This window comes from Myxocyprinus asiaticus, chromosome 11, assembly GCF_019703515.2.
Source record: "Myxocyprinus asiaticus isolate MX2 ecotype Aquarium Trade chromosome 11, UBuf_Myxa_2, whole genome shotgun sequence".
Taxonomy (NCBI): domain Eukaryota; kingdom Metazoa; phylum Chordata; class Actinopteri; order Cypriniformes; family Catostomidae; genus Myxocyprinus; species Myxocyprinus asiaticus.
Window position 1 is genome coordinate 15249423 of NC_059354.1, and position 23436 is coordinate 15272858.

General features: G+C 39.8%; 1 protein-coding gene across 2 annotated transcripts in view; it reads left to right on the plus strand.

Moving 5' to 3' along the window:
• LOC127448596 (UDP-glucuronic acid decarboxylase 1) overlaps positions 1–23436 on the plus strand; it is a 119797-nt gene that overhangs the window by 95552 nt on the left and 809 nt on the right. Inside the window, exons 12-15 of one of the 2 annotated variants that reach the window (XM_051711262.1) lie at positions 15504–15564; positions 17935–17992; positions 18076–18179; positions 18731–23412. In XM_051711262.1, the coding sequence (XP_051567222.1) occupies positions 15504–15564; positions 17935–17992; positions 18076–18179; positions 18731–18784 (277 nt within the window). In that variant the 3' untranslated portion in view covers positions 18785–23412. Of the gene's footprint in view, positions 1–15503; positions 15565–17934; positions 17993–18075; positions 18180–18730; positions 23413–23436 lie in introns of those variants that run through there. The other variant, XM_051711261.1, reaches the window with a different exon arrangement.

Genomic DNA, 23436 nt, shown 5'->3' on the forward strand with positions numbered 1-23436 from the left:
AATTTTATCCAATACCAACTGGGCCTGTGTGAAAGTTGTTACTAAATCCCCAAATCTATGAAACTGCATTCATAATGGGGTTCAGCTGGACTAGACACATGCTGGCCTGATTACTGCCAGCCATGTTCAATCAAATTAATACCTAAATAGAACTTTTAAGTTAGCTAAAAGGTCTCACCCAGTAGCACACTATGCCAGGGTTGAAAGAAATTCCTGAAATGGTGAGGAAAAATGTGATTGAAATGCATCAGTCTTGGAAGGGTTATAAAGCTATTTGAAAGGCTCTGGGACTCAAAAGAACCACAGTGAGAGCCATTATCTCCAAATGGAGAAAACTTGGCCCAGTAGTGAACCTTCCCAGAAGTGGCCGACCTTTCAAAATTCCTCCAAGAGCACAGCGACCACTCATCCAGGAAGTCACAAAAAAGCCAAGGACGACATCCAAGGAACTGCAGGCCTCTCTCGCTTCAATAAAGGTCACTGTTCATGACTCCACTATCAGAAAGACACTGGCCAAAAATGGCATCCATGGAAAAGTGGCGAGGTGAAAACCACTGCTAACCCAGAAGAAAATTAAGGCTTGTCTGAATTTGGCCAAAACACACATTGATGATCCTCAAACCTTTTGGGAACTGTTTGGGTGATGGGTCCCATTACATCTGGCGTGAATCAAACACAGAATTCCACAAAAAAAAAACATCATACCTACGGTCAAGCATGGTGGTAGTAGTGTGATGGTGTGGGGTGCTTTGCTGCTTCGGGGCCAGGGCAACTTGCAATAATTGAGGGAAACATGAATTCTGTTCTCTACCAGAAAATCCTAAAGGAGAAATTCCGGTCATCAGTCTGTGAGTTGAAGCTCAAGCGCAACTGGATTATGCAGCAAGATAGTGATCCCAAAGTATAGGAATAAGTCCACCTCTGAATGCCGCAAAAGAAGCTAAATTAAAGTTTTGGAGTGGCCTAGTCAAAGTCTTGACTTGAACCCGATTGAGATGCTGTGGCAGGACCTTAAACGGGCAGTTCATGCTAGAAAACCCCCCAAAGTGGCTGAACAAAAGCAGTTCTGCAAAGAAGAGTGGGCAAAAATTCCACCACAGCATTGTGAAAGACTGATTCCTGTTATCAAAAGCGTTTGCTTGCAGTTGTTGCTGCTAAAGTTGGCACAACCAGCTATTAAGTTTAATGGGGCAGTTAGTTTTTCACATGGGTGATATAGGTGTTGGATAACATTTTTGCTTCAATAAAATATATATATATATATATATATATATATACACAGTTTATATATCTGAAAACTTTTTTTTTTTTTTGTTTGTTTTTTTTTTTTTTTTTTTTTTACTCAGGTTGCCTTTGTTATATCTTATTTGAAGATCTAAAACAAGTTAGTATGAAAGTACACAGAAATGGAACAAATCAGGAAGGAAGCAAGTACTTCTTCACAGCACTGTGTGTGTGTGTGTGTGTGTGTGTGTGTGTGTGTGTGTGTGTGTGTGTGTGTGTACATTTTATATATATATATATATAGATATGTATATAGGCTGGTTTCACTTTTAATCTTTATTGTCCTTTAGAAAAGAGTGTTATGGATCTTAACCCCATTGAGCTTTTGTGGGATCAGCTAGACTGTAAGGTGTGTGAGAAGTGCCCGACAAGACACATCTATGTCAAGTGCTACAGGAAGCGTAGGGTGAAATGTCACCTGAGTATCTGGACAAACTGACAGCTAGAATGCCAAGGATCTGCAAAGCTGTCATTGCTGCATGTGGAGGGTTTTATTGATGAGAACTCTTTGAAGTAGTTTAAGAAGTTTTGAAAAAAACTTTGAATTAAAGTACCAATTTCTTTCCATAAGAGCAAAATATGTACATTATTCCAAACTTTTGTCTGCCAGTGTATATATTTAAAAAAAAAAAAAAATGGTTTAAAAATATAGAGCCAAACCATTTTGTTTTAATCAACAAAAGGTTAGGTTATAGAATGATGCCTTTTAAAAATATTTTTTTTTTTTACTATTTTAAATCTTTTATTGTGACTCAAAAGTCAAGGAACATGTTTGTCACCATATTTTGATAATGACCTGTCTATTTAATCATTTATTCCATATAGTTGTTTAACAAGTTAAGTTGTTAGCCGGTCTTTATCGCTAAATAAACCCATCCAAGGTGACAGTACCTAGCCTACCGTCTATTAATATCGATTTATTAAGGTTCACATGTGTAAATAAAAGCAACTCTTATGGTTGCGTTCTTACCTCCAATTCCCACTGAAGAACTGCCAAGCCATATTGTCGGAGGCCGCGTAAGTGTGGTCTTGCCCAAAACTTTCGCCCTTTCTATTCTTTCTGCGTGTAACCAGAAACTGCAGCCACTGCCATGAAACACTGCTTGCTGTTCATATATGCCTGTGTGTTCTCGTTTCGCGCAGAGGCGGTGCTCTTGCTCTTATTCCAGCAAGCTACAAGTTGATTGGCTACGAAAATGGCGCGTGACAGTGAAGCATGAGAAAAGTCAAAGGCAGTCGTTAAGCGTGACACCTTCCCTCCTTTTTTTTTAATCGGTAAATGTGGCTGTCTCACTAACAAGGGCAAGATTAGCAAACAACAGTCATTAAGTGTGACACCCCCCACCCAAATCGAATTGAGTCTGCTAGTGTAGAGCCAGCTTTATGTCAAGTGGAAGTTGGCATTTTTTTTTCTCTGGGCACAAAGATTTCTACCAAGAACCATGCAGGCAGTGTAGGATGTGATCTATCTTGTCAGAAAGGGTAAGCAGTATATTAAAGTCATAAGAGGAAGTGAAAGATGGAACAGTTCTTGATTTATGTAGAATAATTCAAGTATAAACAAGTAATGTGAAAAAATGTGCTTCCTCTTTCTGACAAGATAGATCACATCCTACACTGCCTGCATGGTTCTTGGTAGAAATCTTTGCCTCAAGATATATGCTTCACAGATAATGTAGGCCTGATTTTTTTCTCTCTCTCTCTTTTAGACATTTAATTTTAATTAGCCTTTTAATTGTTTATGCTTTGATATGCACATTGGTCTTTTGATTAGCAGGATGTTGACCTTTAACAAAATAGAATGAAAGCAGATTAGAAGTGTTGTAGAGAATTAAAGTGTTCACAATAGGAGGGATTATGACATGCAGTTAGATCACAGTTAGTCAGCCCGGGATTTTACATAGAAACTGGCCCAAAAGTTGTTGGGGGGGGGGGGTGTTGCTGTCCTTTTCTGCATATCGCTGCCCACTTCCGCATATAGCGGCGCCGTTTTGTGGTCCATTCTGCATAACTCGCCGGCCCATTTTGCGGGAAAAGTCCCGGTTCTCCCAATGGCCAGTCCGCCACTGTATGACACTGAAAACAATGTAGTGTGTTACCACTTGAAAGACGTCCTATATAAGCAGCATATGGTTTTATTCTCTGTCCTTGTTCTGGTACAAGCACAATCTTGGCCATAATGTCTATGAAGATTCTCAGTTATCCAGGTCACCTTAGAATGTGTACTAGTTATTCTAGTCATTCGGATGCATGTCTTTGTTGCTGAAGATATTTTGCCACTCGTTTAATCGGTTTTAACACCATTATTATTGTCCTTGACCCTTGTAAAAGCCAGGAAAGAATTTACAGAATTTACACACAACATAATTTTTATCAGTGTCACTGTGAAAGGCTCACAAGATTTATTTTGTAATTATAAAAGACTGACAATGCTCAGGCTATGCGTTTTAACATTTGCATAACCAACTACTTTTACAAGCTTGTTCAAGCACACTGAAGTTGTGCAGTAGCTCAAATGATAGAGCATTGCACTTGCAATGCAAAGGACCTGTTTATGAGTCTAGAAGAACACTCGAATTGACACGTGAGCCAAAAGTTTTAGCACCACAAAATGAAGTGTTTCAGCAATTGCGTTTTTCAGCACTCGCGTTCATTTAGGTTAAGCGAATAGTTCACACAAAATTGTTAATTATCTTGATATTTACACACCCGTATGCCATCTCAAACTCGTATGACTTTATTCTTCTCTGGGCACAAATGTCAATGGGGTCCAACACTTTCAAGCTCCAAAAAGGACACGAAGGTATTCTATTTGACTTGAGGTTTAATCCATGTCTTCTGAAGTGATATGGTTGGTTTTGTTTGAGAAACAGACCAAACTATAACTCTTTTTCGCTGTAAATCCTGACATCTCCAATCTCCTTTAGCGTGATAATGATTTGAAGCTTGATTACACTTCCTTGCACTTGAAGTATGTGCAAAGGGTGTGTACATGCGCTCTGCACATGCGTCAACTGCAAGAAAGTGTGATGGAGCTTAAAGAAGTGTGTGTGTGTGTGTGTGTGTGTGTGTGTGTGTGTGTGTGTGTGTGTGTGTAAATGAACGTTACATTTATATGTTACGTGTGTGTGCGAGTGTGTGTGCGTGTGCGTGCGTGCGTGTTATCAAGTTATCATAACCCTGCTCTCTTTAATGCCAGATGGACATTTTGCATCGTAATTTTCATGAGATCAGACTCCAAAAACACACAAATTAGGGTTCCTACAATTGTGGAAAACCTGGAAATAGCTAAATATTTTAAGAGTGATTTCCAGGCCTGAAAAGTCATGGAAAAGAAATAGTAAATTCTATAGTAAATATGTTTGTTTTTTTGTTTTTTCCTAGTTATGCTCAGCTCTAAAAATTTTCAACTGCTGGACAGTTTTAGTGCAATCTCCATTAAAATGATTTTGTAATTATGAATGAGTGGAAAGGTCATGGAAGTTCAGTGAAAACTAAAAAACAAAAACTGATAATAAATAGGGAATGTTACTATTTCTTTTTTTTTCTTTTAAAATAATAGTCCTTTTTTTTTTTTTTTGAGAAAATTGCTGATTAGTCATCCATATCACCAGAGAACGAGAGCGAGAGAGATTGGAATCAGAGAGCAGCAAAAAAAGTGAACTCAAAAGAACATGACTGTCGGTTGGGAAGGTCGCTTCTCACAGACTCTGATACCCCTCCCAGGGTCAGAGCAACACCATTCTTGGGGACAGCTTTGCAGCCCTGTTCTGATTTATCCTCAAGATAAATGCCAAAGTGTTATCTCAAATAAGCAGTGCCCACTCAGTGAAGAGAAGATGGAGCTGAGTAATTGATCTGGCAGTGTGATAGAAGGGAAAGAGAGGGTTTCTCTCACCCATCTTTTCAACTTAATTCACAGGTTGAAGGAAACTCTTGGGTCTAGTGCTGCACAAATCATAAAGGAGAAGTTTATTTAAAATTATTTCGATTCGTCCTACCTTTAAAAAAAAGCAAAAATCGAGGTTACTCACTATAGACAATTTCAAGGACTGGTCATTGGTGATTTCAAGTGACGTAATTGTTCCATGAACATTTCCTGTGTGTCAAACTTCTATTAAAATGAATAGGAGAAATTGGAGTGCCCAACGGCAGGCAACGGTCAACAGTTGAAGAAAGGATGTCCCACCTTACAGGTAAAATAGCCAATCACCTTTTAAGGTGTGTTCACACTTGTAGTTCAGTTCTCTTGGTCCAGACCAAAAAAGAAAATGATACATTTAGTCCTGGTTTGCTTAGCATTCACACTGGCATTTTTAACACCGAACCTAAAGATACGAAACAAAAGGCATCAGGAAAAAGTCACAACCTGATTGGACAGATTTTATGACGTATATTTTGCGACAGAACTTGCTGAACATCCAAAACAATGCTGGCTGCTGGGCAAAATGCGCTCGTTAGATTTATATATGTATGGTGGTATTTTCACCAGCTGAGAACAAACGAAAATGCTGCAAGGACAGCTGACGGCGGTTCCGAAGCCTGTTCCGAACTGTAATGGGCAACATAGCTCCTATGATGAGAAGAACCAGGTATGCTTGAGGTCAGGATTAGGCAAATGACTTCCTGTTTTTGGTCCGTTTAGACGTCTTTGGTCCATGTTATGTTCATATATCAGTAGGACCGCACCAGAGTTCATTTGGAAGCGGACCGAGACCCACTATTCAGGCAGTCTCGGTCCGCTTGTTTGGTGCACACCAAGGTTCGGATGGCAGCGTTCACACTTGTTCAACTGAACCGCACTAACAGAAACGATCGCACCAAAATTCGTTTTAATCTAACCAAACCTGCCAAGTGTGAAAACACCCTTAGATACAGAAATGACTTGTCAATCACGTGAGAATGCGCATGCACATTAGCTGTATAAGACGATATAATTGCGTTTTTTTAGCATAATCTGAGTTAAAAACGCGAAATTTATTATACAAGTTGTGACGGAACGACATGCCCCTGTCGTGGATCATCGTCACCCACGGTGACTTTTTCCCGTTTGGCGGCACGTGAAGGGGCTCACCTGAACCCCCCGTACAGTGTTGTCAGATTTTACTTCTTATTTGAAATATGTTCTTTTATCGTAATCTTGACCAACCGTTTTGGATATTTCGGTCTTTCCCCATTCAAGTAGATAGGATCTGCACTTTCATGACGCTTGTTTACATAGAAAACTAGCTGCCCAAACTGCCCAAGAGCGTTTCAAAGGCAGCCGCCAAGTGCACTGACTTACCTTGAAAAAGAGACTTTGTTGAAAGGATCCAGAAATACGTTTGCACATTCTAATTGCTTTGTTTTTGTTTACAATCTTGAAATGGTCTATAAACTCTGTGTGTGTAAATTCAAGTCATTGTATAGCGCTTTTCACAACACACATCATTTCAAAGCAGCTTTACAGAAAATCATGCATTAACAGAAAATGAAACTGTAATATCTATAAAGTCTTAGTCATCATTGTGTAGTTTAACTATACTGTGTATAAACTATACTTTGTTCTCTGTATAAAAAGCCCTAAAAGTATATAGAGAACCACTGTATTACACAATGGAATGGTTGGAAATACTGTAGGTCTAAGTCTCTTCATTCAGCCCCTCATTAATCATCCTCTGCTCTTTAATTACTGATGGCAGAGACCCCGGGTGTAAAGTGATCATGAATGGCCAACCTTATAGATGGCTGCGTCATGATCACAGACGCATGTGACACTCCACTGCATAATGAGCTAGAATCATGTCTCCGATTCTGCTATATATTCTTCTAGTTCACATTTTCCTTAAACTCTTCACCCTGATGTCTAAAACATACGTTCCCTAGCAAACTCATCACAGTAAGCCTGATAATGTTTGTGTTATAATGATAGTATTTAGGTAAATTACACACATTCCTGAAAATTGCATATATCTATACTGTTATGCGGTACACAAAAGCAACAGTACAACTGTACATCACACATCTTGTTGGTCTGAATAGAATAAAATGGATCCTTTTGTATCCCTTTTGTAATTTATTTCTGCGAATTTCAGACAATGCTACAATAGAACAGCGCTATGTTAAGTTACAAGGACAAACTCTTTTTTTTCTTCTTTTTTTTTTTTTTTTCATTTATATAATATACAGTTTGAGAACACTAACAGCACCCTAACACAACTATTTGCTGTGAAAGGGATTGTTCACCTGTGAATGAAAATTCTGTCATCATTTACTCACTCTCATGTTGTTCCAAACACTCATGACTTGCCTCCATGGAACCCAAAAGGGTAGTTTTTGAACAATGTCCTGGCGTTTTCCATATAATAAAAGTGAATGGGAACTGGTGGGGACATTTTAAGAAAAGTTGCCTATAACATCTCCTTTTGTGTTCCACGGAAGAAAGCCTTACAAGTTTAGAACAATAAGAAGGTGACAAAATTTTGGGTAAACCATCCCATTAAACTTCCTTTCAGAACAGCCTGCCTGGGCTCTTGTACTGAAGGTGACAATTCATTCCTGACTGTTAATAACATAAGTGCACCAGTTCTGTCAATATCAGAGGTGTCCACCTTCTCCAATAACCTTCATCCATTCCCCTCCGTTTCTTCTCATCTTTTTTGTTTATCAGCTGCATTAGTTTTTACATTTACCCATTTATGTTTTCTGCATATCCCAGAACCTTTAATTATTTGTAGTCTTCTTAAATATTTCTTGAAAATAAAATAAAACCCAACACACCAACCTTATTCTGATTTCTTTGCTTTTTGCATGTGCTAATCAATTATAAGCACATTGAATTACGTAGGTGCCACACACATACAAACCTCTGAATAGGTTTCATTTATAATTTCCTTAATGGCAGCAGTCAATTTTTTGCTTAGCAATTAATAAATGTCTAAGACGGTGAATGACTTTTGAACTTTGTCAAATAGAGCAGAGTAGTGGGTGCTGCGATGTAGACCATTACGCTGTCAAGGCAGTCATTATGCCATTATTATTTTGGACAGTGAAATTTTAATTAGCAGTATGCTCTGTGACACTGGCTTGAAGACAGTGGGGTGTGTGCTGTGCCCCACTTTACGAAGGGCACTATCATACTATGTCCTTTCTCATACTGTCTGGCTTTGTGTTTACCTTCATGCTTAAAGCATTGATGAGGTTTAAATAAAATTTTCTGAATGAGCTGCACATTGTGTAGCCTTTAGGAGATGTGTGCTTAATTACTTTTCTCAATGATTCAGTTGCTTAAAAACATATTAATGGCTAAAGTCTGATAACACTGTGTTCAGCACAAACTGGGCTACAATAATATGTGAACAACATGTATGTACATGATTGTATTTTTGAGAAAATTGCATTTATGCATGGTTTTTGAAAAAACAAAAATTTCCTCAATGAAATAAGGCCATATAACACATACTAAACATTTGTTCACAAGACTTTTGAGAACTGGATCTTGTAGCCTAGAGTTTTAATACAAAAATTATGTGAAAACCAATCTGATCACTCATTCATACAAAACAATATAGTCATTTAACTTTTGTAAGACACTTTTAGTGTTAGAAAGGCCATATGCAAGGAGGCGTGGATGAACATGAATACTGATGTGATTCACACCTGAGGAGACAAAGACTCCTCCCTTGGGCCTATCAATGGGGAATGTGACTGAGAGAAAATGAATGTGAGACTTAATGATTGAATGTATTGTTTGTAGCTTATTAACAATCTGACTATACATTTTCATAAAGACTTTACTTAAAAACTTTAGACCTACACTACCGTTTAAAAGTTTTAGATCTGTACGATTTTTTAATGTTTTTAAAAGAAGTCTCTTCTGCTCACCAAGGCTGCATTTATTTGATCCAAAATACAGCAAAAACAGTGATATTGTGAAATATTTTTACAATTTAAAATAACTTTTCTATTTGAATATATTGTTAAATGCAATTTATTCCTGTGATCAAAGCTGAATTTTCAGCATCATTACTGCAGTCTTCAGTGTCACATGATCCTTCAGAAATCATTCTAATATGCTGATTTTCAAATATGGGCATATTTACAGCACATTTTACATATTTACACCCGAACAGATATTTGCAAGCACAAGCTTCGTTGATGATAATGAGGCAGTATAAACACTAGTAAAAATATAATCTAAACATTCATATTATTTTTATATCATATTACATATCATATTTATATCAAACAGCATACAATTTAAATACCTACTTTAGCCAAAACAACATTTAAATGTAACTAAAACTTGCCTATTAGGACCTATTTCAAATTTCAATACTCTGAATACTGGCTGACAAGTCTGGAAAGAGTCCAACTAGTAAAATATGTACATGTTTATATAAAATAGCATGTCAACTAATATGTAAGTAAAACTAAATGACTTATCCGAAATTGTATCCTCGGCTGGATCAAGTCGCTCTTCAAATGTTCATCGGAGTCCTGCTCTTCTTTTGAGGAAAATGTGAACTCTTCGTCACTATCCAGGAGCTTCCTCACCTGTGTAGCGTGCCATCTTCCAAACACGCAGAAAAGTGAATGAACTTGATGTTTTTTAAGGTATTGTTGGGGGCGTTTACCATTTGCATTGATCGCCTCAGCACATTACCGTATGAATAGCGCGCTCTGCTTGTGAGTGGGATCACATTAGCGATAATTAGCTGAGCCAGGAGAAACTGTACATCGTTTTGTTTCATACAGATTACATTGCAGGATAATATTTGTTTTAAATTTGAATAGTTTTATTTAAAAGTAGACATTTTAAGCTTTCTTTAGACATATGTTTCATGTTTGTTTGATAAGTATTCGCAGAGTTTCAGTTCCTTTTTGTGACGTGTTTCAGAAAAATGCTCGCGGAGACAGAGACGGCTGAAAGCGCACCCTATTTTCTTTATTTTACAAAAGCACAAGGTTTTGTTGTTATTGTGAGTGTACACAAATAAAAGTAGGCCCTTTATAGTCTCTAATGATGTCTTACACTTATCTGTATGCCCAAAAATGACAGAGAATTTTAAGTTGTTTCCGCTGTTATGAGGAAAAAATCCAGCAGGACACACCGGCGCGTCCATCGACCCCAGAGGGCTAATGGCTGATTATGACTTTATAAATACTTATTTTTCTCTCTATTACCCAGACCCTGCTATTTTATGATATCCACACACTTTTACTCGAATACATCTTTTAAAAAAACGATAAATTTTAATGCTTGTATTACAGACTCATCTACATATATACACTTATTACAATGTGAAGAACTTGTGCAGTAGCTCGCCTGATAGGGCATTGGACTTAGAGTCAGAGGACCGCAGTTCAAGTCCAGCCATGAACTCAAGCTGACATGTGACATTACAGAGTCATAGAAGCAGCACGAAATGAGGTGGTTGCTTCAGAAAATGTGCATTTTCATTTTGCTTCTGCATTTTAAAACACTAATGGTTAGATTTAGGCATTGATAAGGTAAGGATGTTGTGGTGATGTTGTGGGACCGGTGCCCCATGATGGAGGTGAAGACCCTATTAAGGGGGGTACGTACCAAGCCTTAATGGATTCAGGTTGTAATCAAACCTCCATTCACCAAAGCTTGGTTCAATCCAAGGTTTTGGATAAAAATCAGCGTGTGAAGATAAGTTGTGTGCACAGGGATGTACAAAATTCCCCTTTAGTGACGGTCAGTATTCAATTTCGGGGACAAAAGCATAGTGTCAAGGCTGTGGTTAGTCCCCACCTCTCCTATCCACTAATGTTGGGTACGAATTGACCGGCATTTACAACTGTATTGAGGGGGATATGTGTGGATGGGTCCTGCAACAAAGCGCATCAGTGTGTGGTGTATGATTCACTGTCTGGGGAGGCGGTGCCAGGGCCGTCTACGTCAGCTCCACGCCAGGAAGATGTAAGGGAGAGGGAAGTCTTGGCTTCCCCAGCCCTTAGGGAAGTCCCTGCAGGGGATTTCCCTCTGGAGCAGACATGAGACAAGACTCTTAGGCATGCCTTTAACCAAGTGAAAGTGATTGATGGTCAATGCCTCCAGCCAGACATTGCACTCGCATATCCGTATTTTTCAATTATCATGGATCGGTTGTATCGAGTGACGCAGGACGCAGGACACTCAAAGGAGACTGAACCGTCTAATGGCCCATTTATATTGGCCGGGCATTCGCAGGGATGTTCGCAGGTGGTGTGCGGCATATCTGGAAGCAGCGCCTCTGCACAACATTTCAGCGTGAAGTGTTGCAGAGGCACTCTTCAAAATAATCTCCCGAGTGGGGTTTCTAAAAGAAATCCTCACTGATCAGGGCACTATGTTTATGTCACGTACACTACGAACTGTACAAATTATTTGGGATTAAATCGATTCGCACCAGCGTTTACCACCTCCAAATGGACGACTTGGTCGAACGATTTAATCAGACCATAAAGAATATGATTTGTACGTTTGTGCACAAAGACGCTCGAAATTGGGACAAGTGGCTTGAGCCCCTATTATTTGCAGTACCAGAGGTCCCGCAAGCCTCAACGGTATTCTCCTCATTTGAATTATTGTACAGGCATCGACCATGCGTCGTGCTCTATGTCCTACGGGAAAATTGGGAGGAGGGACCTTCAAACAGCAAAAAAGAAATTCAATTCCTTCTTGACCTGAGAGCAAAACTCCACACACTGGGGCGATAAACACAGCAGAATTTGCTCCAGGCTCAAGAACGTCAAAGCCGGCTGTATAATGGGGTACTCAGCTATGGGAATTTACACCAGGAGATAAAGACTTTGTATTGCTAACCCACATCAAGCTCTAAATTACTCGCCAAGTGGCAAGGGCCCTTTGAGGTCACACGGCGAGTCTGGGAAATCGATCATGAGGTTAAACATACAGATAGAGGTGGAGCACTTCAGATTTACCATCTCAACCTCCTAAAACCATGGGGAGAGGCAGTCCCCGTGACTTTGGCGATGGTGGTTCCGGAAAGGGAGGAGCTCGGACCGGAGGTGAACTTAAAAGCCACCGATCGACTCACATGGTCACTTGTGGAGACCACCTCTCATCATCCCAAGTCATGGAGGTTGCCAGGTTGCAAGGAGAATTCTCCGTGTTCTCGCATCTTCCCGGTCGTACAAATCTCATAGAGCACCATATCGAAACGACCCTGGGGTAGTGGTACACAGTCGTCCCTACTGATTACCCGAGCACAAAAAATAAGTGCTTCGGGAAGAATTATAGGTCATGCTGGATATGGGGTTAATAGAAGAATCCCACAGTGACTGGGCCAGTCCGGTGGTTTTGGTATCTAAGAGCGACGGCTCGGTCTGGTTCTGTGTGGATTATAGAAAACTCAAAGCGGTGTCTAAATTTGATGCGTACCCGATGCCTCGGATTGATGAGCTGCTCGATCAGTTAGGCATGGCTCGCTTTTATTCAACACTGGATTTGACGAGGGGATAGGCAGATCCCCTTAACTCCCATGTCCCGTGAAAAGACAGCATTTTCCACAGTGTTTGGAATATACCAATTCGTGACGATTCCGTTTGGGGCCCCGGCTACGTTTCAGCAGCTCATGGACATATGCCTATCTGGATGACATCATTATTTTCAGTAATGATTGGCAGCGGCACCTGCGGCATTTGAGGGCTGTCCTGAGATTGTTGAGATGGGCGGGACTCACGGCAAACCCAAAGAAGTGCGTAATTGGGCAGGTGGTAGTATGGTATCTGGGCTTCCACTTGGGTCATGGGCAGGAGCGGCCCCAAATTGATAAGGCTGCAGCAATTGCATTCTGCCCAAGACCTAAAACCAAAAAGGAGATGAGACAGTTCCTGGGGCTGCCTGGCTATTATTTCAGGTTTGCGCTGACTGATCTAACTAAAAAGGGGGCACCAGATCTGGTCCTGTGGACTGAGCTGTGTCAGCAGATGTTCACTCGGGTGAAAGCTGCACTTTGTGGTGGGCCATTATTGCGCACACTTGAGCGGTAATGTCCCAGATGGTGGAAGGGGAGGAGCGCCCTGTGCTGTACATTAGTCGTAAACTCTCACTGAGGGAGACTGGGTACAGCACAATAGAGAAGGAGTGTTTGGCTGTCAATTGGGTGGTCCTTACCCTCCGGTACTATCTGTTGGGATGTGCTTTCACCCTCTATTCAGACCATGCCCCGCTCCAGTGGCTCCATCGCATTAAGGATACCAATGCGCAGATCACCCGTTGTTATCTGGCTCTCCAACCTTTTAAGTTCGAGGTAGTCCACAGGCCAGGGGCACAGATGGCTGTTGCGGATTTCCTCTCCAGAAATGGGGGGGGAGTAAGTGACAGGCCGAATGGCTCCCCAACCTGAGTTGGGCGATAGGGGTACGTGGTGATCTGGACATGGCCGAGCGACGTCTGTGGAGAGCAAGGCCGGGAGAGGAAGAACGGTAAGGATTGACACCTGTGGGAAATTATTTCTAACAGCTGTTCTGTGTTGCAGTGAGAGCTGGACAAGGATAAAAGAATCAATCCAGACTGCCGGAGGAGGGAGAGAGAGAGACACAAGGCTGTCTGTGTGTGTTATTGTGTGTGAATTGCTGTGTGCACTGAAAAGTGTTCATCAAAATAAATATGAGAGAATGTGGACTGATTATCTGGCTCCCATTTCCTCATTCCCTTGATACAACGAAGAGAACTAGAGGCTTGTCACAGATGTATATTTTTAACATCTCAATTATTTTTTAAAACACTAATAGTTAAGTTTAGGCGTTGATTTGGTAATTATGTCTTTTTCAAATGTCTCTTTTATATTTTAAAATACTATTGGTTAGGTTCAGGTAAAAGTTTTAGGTTAGAGAGATATGTTTTTAAAAACCTCGTCTGAATACGACACCATTTTACTTACTTTTGGTGCCCCCAGCTGGACGTTTCACTAGAAACCTGCAGCCAAACGTGTTATACAGCATGTACATTTTGAATTGCAAAAATGTTGTCATGTTCACGTAAATTTCATGAGACCAGGCTGATAAAATCCCATAGGCTTGCATTGATGTCATCACTCAAGGCCTGTTTTGGGACAAGAATAATCGTTGATTTGGGGGACTTGGCTTGGTTTTGGCCGGTTAGCAACAACCTAGAACATCCTAGTAACCACATAGGAAGGCACTAACCACCAAGAAAATCTTACCATTGTGGCAATGAATTTTGCAGGGGCAAGCACCACTCAGATTTTCTTCAGAAAATGTAAAAACTTAATAGTTCAACAAAAAATGGAAATTCTATCATTTACCCTCATGTCGCTCCAAACCCCTATGACTCCCTTTCATCCATGGAACACAAAAGGTGAGTTTTGAATGAAAATCCTGACCTCCTTTTCCATATAATGAATGTGAATGAGAAATGGGCTGTCAAGCTCCAAAATGACAGTAAAGGCTTCATCAAAGTATCATAATAAATGGAAAAGAGTGGCCATTATTTTTAGAAAACTCACCTTTTGTGTTCCACGGAAGAAAGTCATAGGGGTTTGGAAAATGTGAGAGTGAGAAGATTATTACAGAATTAAAAATTTTGGGGTGAACTATTTCTTCCTAAAAATTAAATATAAAATTCTTCCCACTTACTGAACTATCCTTGCCATGTTCTAGCTTTCTTTATTACTAACAATGTGCATCATGTCCAATTATGCCTTGGCACAAAAAAATAAAAGCTCAAAGGCATTCTGCAGGTGGGATTTGTTTGGGTCTGTCGTCCTTGGTGATGTGTTGATGAAAACACATGGTTTCTAAAAGCCGATGTCATGAATGCTCTTAAAACGTAGTTGCAAGTTTTGGAGAATGAATGGATCAGATGTGTGTTGGAGAAAATGCAGCGATAAATAGAAAACCTGATGTTGAACCCGAACGGTTGAATGGCTCTGCTTGTGTGTTAGTGAGAGCTCTGCTGCCCCACTGTGTCCATGCCCACTCACACTGAACAACTCAAGCTGTGGAGGAATTCACATAAGAATGCTGAATGCCTAGAAGAGGAAATGAACCATGTAATTGACTCATTCGTACCACTAGATTAGCAAATTACTAAAGGTCTCTGTTTAATTAAGCAATTTTAATGCAGATGTGTTTATTATTTTATTTCCTCTGTTAATTTGCTCACCATATTTACTGCATATTAAGTTATCACAATAGTCTTTCACCATGCTCCACCTTTTTGTTTCTGTTTCTTTCTCTCACAGTGATCTGGTGAACGGTCTGGTGTCTCTAATGAATAGTAACATCAGTAGTCCAGTAAACCTGGTGAGTTTCAAATTTTGCCTTCATTTAACAAGCCTTAGGGGTTATTCACACTGGATGTTTTAATTCGCTGAAAACTGCTAGACGTTGTGCAACAGAATTGAAGAACACATTTATAGTCACATTAACTCCCATACACTTTATTTCAGATAATTATCCCTTCCCCATCTGATTGGCCCACTGTTTTAAAGCTGACATTGGTAGGCTGGTATTTCCTCAAAAGTGAGATGTCCATTGGACGAATGTGTACATAGACTTACAATTAAAAATAGCACAGATAGAATGCATCCTGTGTGAACACCCCCTCATTAGTAGTTGTGCATTCCACTTTTAATCAGTGTATTTAAATAGTTGATTATTTAATTAGTATGGCTGTTCATTTAACACGTTATTTCAATGTGATTGATTATATAAAAAATACGTAAAAAGTAACACAATCATGCCCCTTACCAAATTCAAATTCCATGAGGAATTTCCCTACCAACAGAGCAGTTCAAGCTTGAAGTACCTCTTTTTTGTTTTTGCGACTCGCAGTCTACAGGGGGCAGTCAGCTCCAGCTGTACAGGCAACAAACCAACAGCTGTTTAAAGACTGCTGGTTAGAGATGAAGCTCAACTCCAAATGCAAGAGTCTCAAGACACGTTTTTTTAAGTTTTGGACTACATTTAACTTCACATATTGTTCTTAAAATGCTGTGTTTTTGGTGTTAGACGTTGAAAACCAGTGAAACGCAATGCAACCACAAAAATAGGACCAATAAAAATAACGCAAACTGATGCAAGAATGCACGTGAGAACAGCTTAAATCTATATGGGAAAGATTGACTCAATTGCTAAATTGATTGCTATTTTGGGGGCCTCTCTCTGCAAATATTGATATATGCGATTAATTGTAATTATTACATAAATCTAAATATCAGGTAATTCATTGATTAACATTTTTTTTAAATGATTGACAGCCCTAGTATTCAGACTGGCAAGTTACGGTTGGTGCTGAAAGAATGCCCATATAATCAAAGTTATTGTTGGCAACAAACCAAAGGTTTTTTAGCCTTCATAAATCCCAAAAGGACCACAATCTATTGTCACATTGTTCCACTTTTCAGAGCAGTTTTAAGACCGTTTGACAGAATAATTCTGTCTTGGTGTTACCTGTAATTGAACAGAAAAGTTAGACAGCACTTACCTCCAGCTCCTGTACTATCAGCACTGGTGCCCCCCAGGGATGTGTGCTCTCCCCACTACTCTTCTCCCTGTATACCAACGACTGCACCACCAAGGGCCCCTCTGTCAAGCTCCTGAAGTTTGCAGATGACACTACTGTCATCAGCCTCATCCTGACATTGAGTCTGCATACAGAAGGGAGGTTGAACGGCTGGCTCACTGGTGCAGTCAAAACAACCTGGAGCTGAACACGCTCAAAACAGTGATATAGTCTAAACAGCACTGTGGCAGCAGTGGAGTCATTCAGGTTCCTGGGCACTACCATCTCACAGGACCTGAAGTGGGAGAACCACATTGACTCCATTGTGAAAAAAGGCCCAGCAGAGGTTGTACTTCCTTCACCAGTTGAGGAAGTTCAACCTGCCAGAGGCGCTGCTGATACAGTTCTACTCAGCAGTCATTGAGTCTGTCCTCTGCAATTGGTTCAGCTACGAAATCAGACATCAGAAGACTACAAAGGACAGTTCGGACTGCTGAGCAGATTATTGGTTCCCCCACCCTCTTCAAGAACTGTACACTTCCAGTGTGTGGAAAAGGGCTGAAAAAATCACTCTGGACCCCACTTATCCAGCCCACTACCTTTCTGAACTGTTGCCTTCTGACAGGCGCTACAGAGCACTGAGCACCAGAACCGTCAGGCACAGGAACAGTATTTTCCCTCAGGCTATCCATCTCATGAATAGTTAAAACTGTCCCATTGAGCAATAATTATGTGCAATACACAGCTTAGTCTATTTATATTTATCCAACATACCCTACCTCTTCTGCCATTACATTCCCTTGCTTCTGTATATAACAGATTTGTATTTGTACATTCGTATATATATTTTTTGTCTTATTGTGTATTTCTATATATATACATATTTTTTCTGTTCACTTTTTATTTTTATTCTATTTTTATTATTATTATCTCTGTCTTGTTGCTGTACTGTTTGTGCACTGGAAGCTTCTGTCACCAAGACAAATTCCTTGTATGTGTAAGCATACTTGGCAATAAAGCTCATTCTGATTCTGATTGTCCCAAGGGTAAATTGCTTTGCCTTCAGTGAGAGCCAGTCCAGCTTGAAGGGGATATTAAGACCCTCGCTATCACTCTCACCTAGCCCTATTGATCCCTCTTCTATATACCTGCTCACTCCTCTCTTCTAGGGAAATCCAGAGGAACACACCATATTGGAATTTGCTCAACTTATTAAGAGCCTAGTAGGTAAGTAGGAATTCTGTAAAATTGCAAATGGGGAATTAAACCATTTCAGTAAATTAATGCCACATCTCTGATTGCCTCCTCAGTGAGTCGCAGTCATATTCAATTCCTTCCAGAAGCACAAGATGATCCACAGAGACGACGGCCAGACATCCATAAGGCCAAAATGCTTCTGGGCTGGGAGCCTGTGGTGAGTTACAGTTCTATTCCATATAACCTATTCAAAACCTATTTTAGAATATCCTGATGCCCAGTGCCATTTTTATACCATGGGTAAGGAGTGTTGTTAGACACAACGCAAAGTGGATGTGATACAAGTCAGCAATGTGATAAAATACACCAATGTTCAACAAATACAGTAAAGTAATAGTTCACCCAAAAGAAAATTGTCATTATTTTCTCTCCCTTATGTTGTTCCAAACCCAAATAACATTTTTATCTGTGGAACACAAAAGGAGGAATTTTGAAGAATGTCCCAATGCTTGTTTTCTTTACAGTTGCAGTGGATAGTTAAAGTTGGAAATAAAAATAGTCCATGCAAATCATGCATCATATTCCATCACATTTAATTTGGTGTAAGGAAAAACTGTGGAAAGTATTAGTAGGGTTTTAGAAAGTAACTTAAAAGTAAAGTAATAAGTAATTTGATTACTGAATAAGTAATCTGTATTGAATTCCTTTTTGGACTAACTGATCCGACACTGTGACATAATTTTGGCTCAGCTATGCTCTGATTCTTAGAAATGGCAGAGGTGTAGTCAAGACCAGACCCTCCAAGACCCAGACCAAGACTAGACCCCTTGAGACCAAGACAAGACCAAGACTAGACCCTCCAAGACCCAGACCAAGACCAAATTTATATGGTCTCGAGACATCTTGAGACCAAGACCACAAGGTCAAGACCCCACCTCTGGAAAATACCCCTGTTCATTAACAAATCAAAATATTGTAATATGATAAGAATTGTCATTTTCATTGAAAACATGGCTGGCCCAAATTGCCTTGTGATGATAGTCATCACTATTATGAAATCAAATATCATTTTACATATTTTTCATTTTAAAGAGTTTGCAGATTGGTAGGCATTGTTATGTACTTTAATATTGTTATATGTTAAAATTCTAATTTTAAGAAAGTTAGCAGTCTAGCAAATGGGAAATAATATAAAATAATAAAAATAAAAAAACATGTCAAAGACAATGTGACTAACTCACCCATTGAATGATGATGTTGTACCACGTGCTTCACTTATTAATGTGACATAATTTGCAGGTTACTCTCCATTTCTTATTTTCAGAATCTTCTTCAAAATTTTCAAATGCAGATTTTACCACTGCAGGCTCTGAGATGCCTTCGCAATCCAAATATATATAAAATAATACAACTAAAGTGAAATGACTTGAATTGGCTAGTGCACAACAATTGAAGTCTGCATGGCATTAGTCTGATTTTCACTGCATGTACACTATTAATAATTATGAATACTATTAAACTATTCAGACAACTATGCCTAAAGTTATGCACTGAAAATAACAGTGAAGAAACAAAGAAAGAAAAATGCTGATGTGAAATATTTGCAATAATTAAAAATCACATTTTGAAAGAACTGATTATTTGAAATTAGTCTGACTTCCCAAAAGCATGGTTAATTGAGAAATGTGTTTTATATGCATTATTATTCTAACAAAATAATACTGTTTATTTTATTTTTTTTAATCACAGATATGTCAGCTGAGTGCATAAATGCAATGACCAATCAGAGGCGTTTATGTCACCGGCTCAGCCGTTGCTCACAGACTGATTTCTGTACGTGCTTACTGCCGCACTCTCAAGCAAGGAGTAAAAACGATGTAAATAAGAAATGTACTGTGCAGTTACGACAGCTTTATTGATTATAATGAGAGTTTTGGGGAGAGTGCAGAACTCAGTGAGCTTGCATTTAACTGAAGTGATTGACAGCTTCAATGATTATAAATGGAGCGTGTTTTGTTTGCTTTCTGTATATAATTTAATCACAATTTAAATACGTTTATTTCATGCTGCCAAGAAGAGGAACACTGTAAAGTTGTCTGTTTGGTCACTGTCTTAATTTAGGTTACTAATGAATAAATAGAATGAACTAATTCAGGAACACAGTGCTCAGCTTGTTTGGGATGTGTAGCTGCATAAATATGGCATGTAATAAAATTATAGTAATAGATCTTATTAATAGCGATTACAATATCAGGGGAAAAAATCTTTATGATTTTAGTCATAATAAAGAACACCTCGCAAAGTAACAAGCTTATTGGGTCGTGCGATTACCCCGAGTGTAGTCACGGCTTCTACATGGCAGATGTAACCATAAATCATTAATGTTTGCTTTGTGTTGTTAAACCATAGTTCTTGCACTTACATTCATGTGATGAGAGCTAGTGCTTGCAGACATATGCGGTATGACCGAGGCAGAAGTACTGCTTGCAAATTCTCAGTAATGGTAAAGATGCAGCGCCAACTAGTGGCTGAAATAATAATAGCATTTAGTGCACAGGTAAATCCACAGCGGTCTTGACCATCAAGACCATAGGCCAAGACCGAGATCCAGACCAAGACTTTAAATGTTGAGACCAAGACCCAGACCAAGACTCGAGTAATGAGACCCAGACCAAGACCACGTTTATATGGTCTCGAAACGTCTTGAGACCAAGACCACAAGATCAAGACCCCACCTCTGCAAAATGGAGAATGAAAATTGCAGTAACTCAAAATCGAAAACTTACAGTTTGAGGTAATACAAAAGCAGACTGAAGTATCTGCAGTTCTGGAGTCATGTCAAATTTGATTTGTTTGGCACAAAATTAATCTATGAATCATATCAGTGCGTTACTGTATGTATGTTCAAAGCATTTGGCAATCAAAAAACCTTGTTGTTGGTGCAGTTATTGTTTTGCTTTTGTAGGGCAGTATAGGCTGTTTATGCAGTATAGAAACGTCACGCATGAATATAGAATGCAGCGAGAGATGTTTCTCCCATGTATAATGTAGATTTTAATGGCATTTTCAATATTTTATAATATTGAGCTAGTCTAAACTTCAAAGACGGCTGTGTCCCTTTGGAAGGCTGCATCCTCCGGAGGTCGCATTTTTCAGCCGCATATGTCATCGAGGCTGTTTCATTTCAGAAAAGCGAGTAGGACACTTCGAATGCGACCTTTTTTCATGGGAATTCGGAGGATGCATAAGGTGTATCCTTCGTGGGCACTCACAACCCACAATTCTTTGTTTCAATGGAAATGTCTAAAAAAAAACAATTACGCCAATTTGCCCGTAAATATGATGTTCAAACACAAGGAATGTTAATTCCCAAGTTGAAGTACCTCAGTAGATGGGTACAGAGTATATATTATGTATAATTATATTAATATATAATTAAAATAAAATATTAGACTAAAAGTACACCTGTAAAATCTATTTTCTTTTCTCTTTACATCATTATAACTCTCCTAAATTTGACCTCATACATTCCCTTCCAAAGGGAATTTGTTCCCTTCTCACTCAAAGCGCTCGTGCTTGTTTAAGAGTGGTGTGCTGTCATAGCAACCATGTTACGTTCTGTTTCCATTCGTCCTACGAAGGCCGTCTCGTTTAAACAAGGCTTGTTTAAAGGAGGATACTCGGTATACTGCAGCCTTCAAAGGACGCGTCCTACCTAGCATGCAGCCTTCGAAATGAGACACAGCCACTGAGTGAGCAAGTGCGTTCATCTGCGTCAATCAAACTGATCGCAATAGAAAAAGCTAGGCTACTGGAACATCTTACTATGTTCAGAGGAGGGAACGTGTGTTCCTGAAGAACACTGTAACTTGTACCAGTTAACAATTGGATTATGGTTGTTTTCTTTTCTAACTTTCATAATTAAGTGTTTTAAATTGTCCTGCTGTTTAAAAACCGTGGACAGTTTGCACTATATGCAGTTTACAGTGCATCCGGAAAGCATTCACAGCCTTTGCCATGACACTCAAAATTGAGCTCAGGTGCATCCTGTTTCCACTGATCATCCTTGAGATGTTTCTACAACTTGATTGGAGTCACCTGTGGTAAATTCAGTTGATTGGACATGATTTGGAAAGGCACACACCTGTCTATGTAAGGTCCCATAGTTAACAGTGCATGTCAGAGCACAAACCAAGCCATGAAGTCCAAGGAATTGTCTGCAGACCTCCGAGACAGGATTGTATCGAGGCACAGATCTGGGGAAGGGTATAGAAAAATTTCTGCAGCATTGAAGGTCCCAATGAGCACAGTGGCCTCCATCATCCATAAATGGAAGAAGTTTGGAACCACCAGGACTCTTCCTAGAGATGGCCGCCTGGCCAAACTGAGCAATCGGGAGAGAAGGGCCTTAGTCAGGGAGGTGACAAAGAACCCGATGGTCACTCTGACAGAGCTCCAGCATTTCTGTGTGGAGAGAGGAGAACCTTCCAGAAGAACAACCATCTCTGCAGCACTCCACCAATCAGGCCTGTATGGTAGAGTGGCCAGATGGAAGCCACTCCTTAGTAAAAGGCACATGACAGCCTGCCTGGAGTTTGCCAAAAGGCACCTGAAGGACTCTCAGACCATGAGAAATAAAGATTGAACTCTTTGGCCTGAATGGCAAGCATCATGTCTGGAGGAAACCAGGCACCGCTCATCACCTGGCCAATACCATCCCTACAGTGAAGCATGGTGGTGGCAGCATCATGCTGTGGGGATGTTTTTCAGCGGCAGGAACTGGGAGACTAGTCAGGATCGAGGGAAAGATGAATGCAGCAATGTACAGAGACATCCTTGATGAAAACCTGCTGACCTCAGACTGGGGCGAAGGTTCATCTTCCAACAGGACAACGACCCTAAGCACACAGCCAAGATAATAAAGGAGTGGCTCCGGGACAACTCTGTGAATGTCCTTAAGTGACCCAGCCAGAGCCCAGACTTGAACCCGATTGAACATCTCTGGAGAGGTCTGAAAATGGCTGTGCACCGACGCTCCCCATTCAACCTGATGGAGCTTGAGAGGTCCTGCAAAGAAGAATGGGAGAAACTGCCCAAAAATAGGTGTGCCAAGCTTGTAGCAGCATACTCAAAAAGACTCGAGGCTGTAATCAGTGCCAAAGGTGCTTCAACAAAGTGTTGAGCAAAGGATGTGAATACTTTCGTTTTTTATTCTTAATACATTTGCAAAGATTTCAAACAAACTTCTTTCACGTTGTCATTATGGGGTATTGTTTGTAGAATTTTGAGGAAAATAATGAATTTAATCCATTTTGGAATAAGGCTGTAACATAACACAATGTGGAAAAAGTGAAGCGCTGTGAATACTTTCCGGATGCACTGTACATTGTAACATTTTTCAAACATCTTTTTGTACATAATGTATAGCATACAATCATAAATGAATATTTTGAAAAAACAAATATATATATATA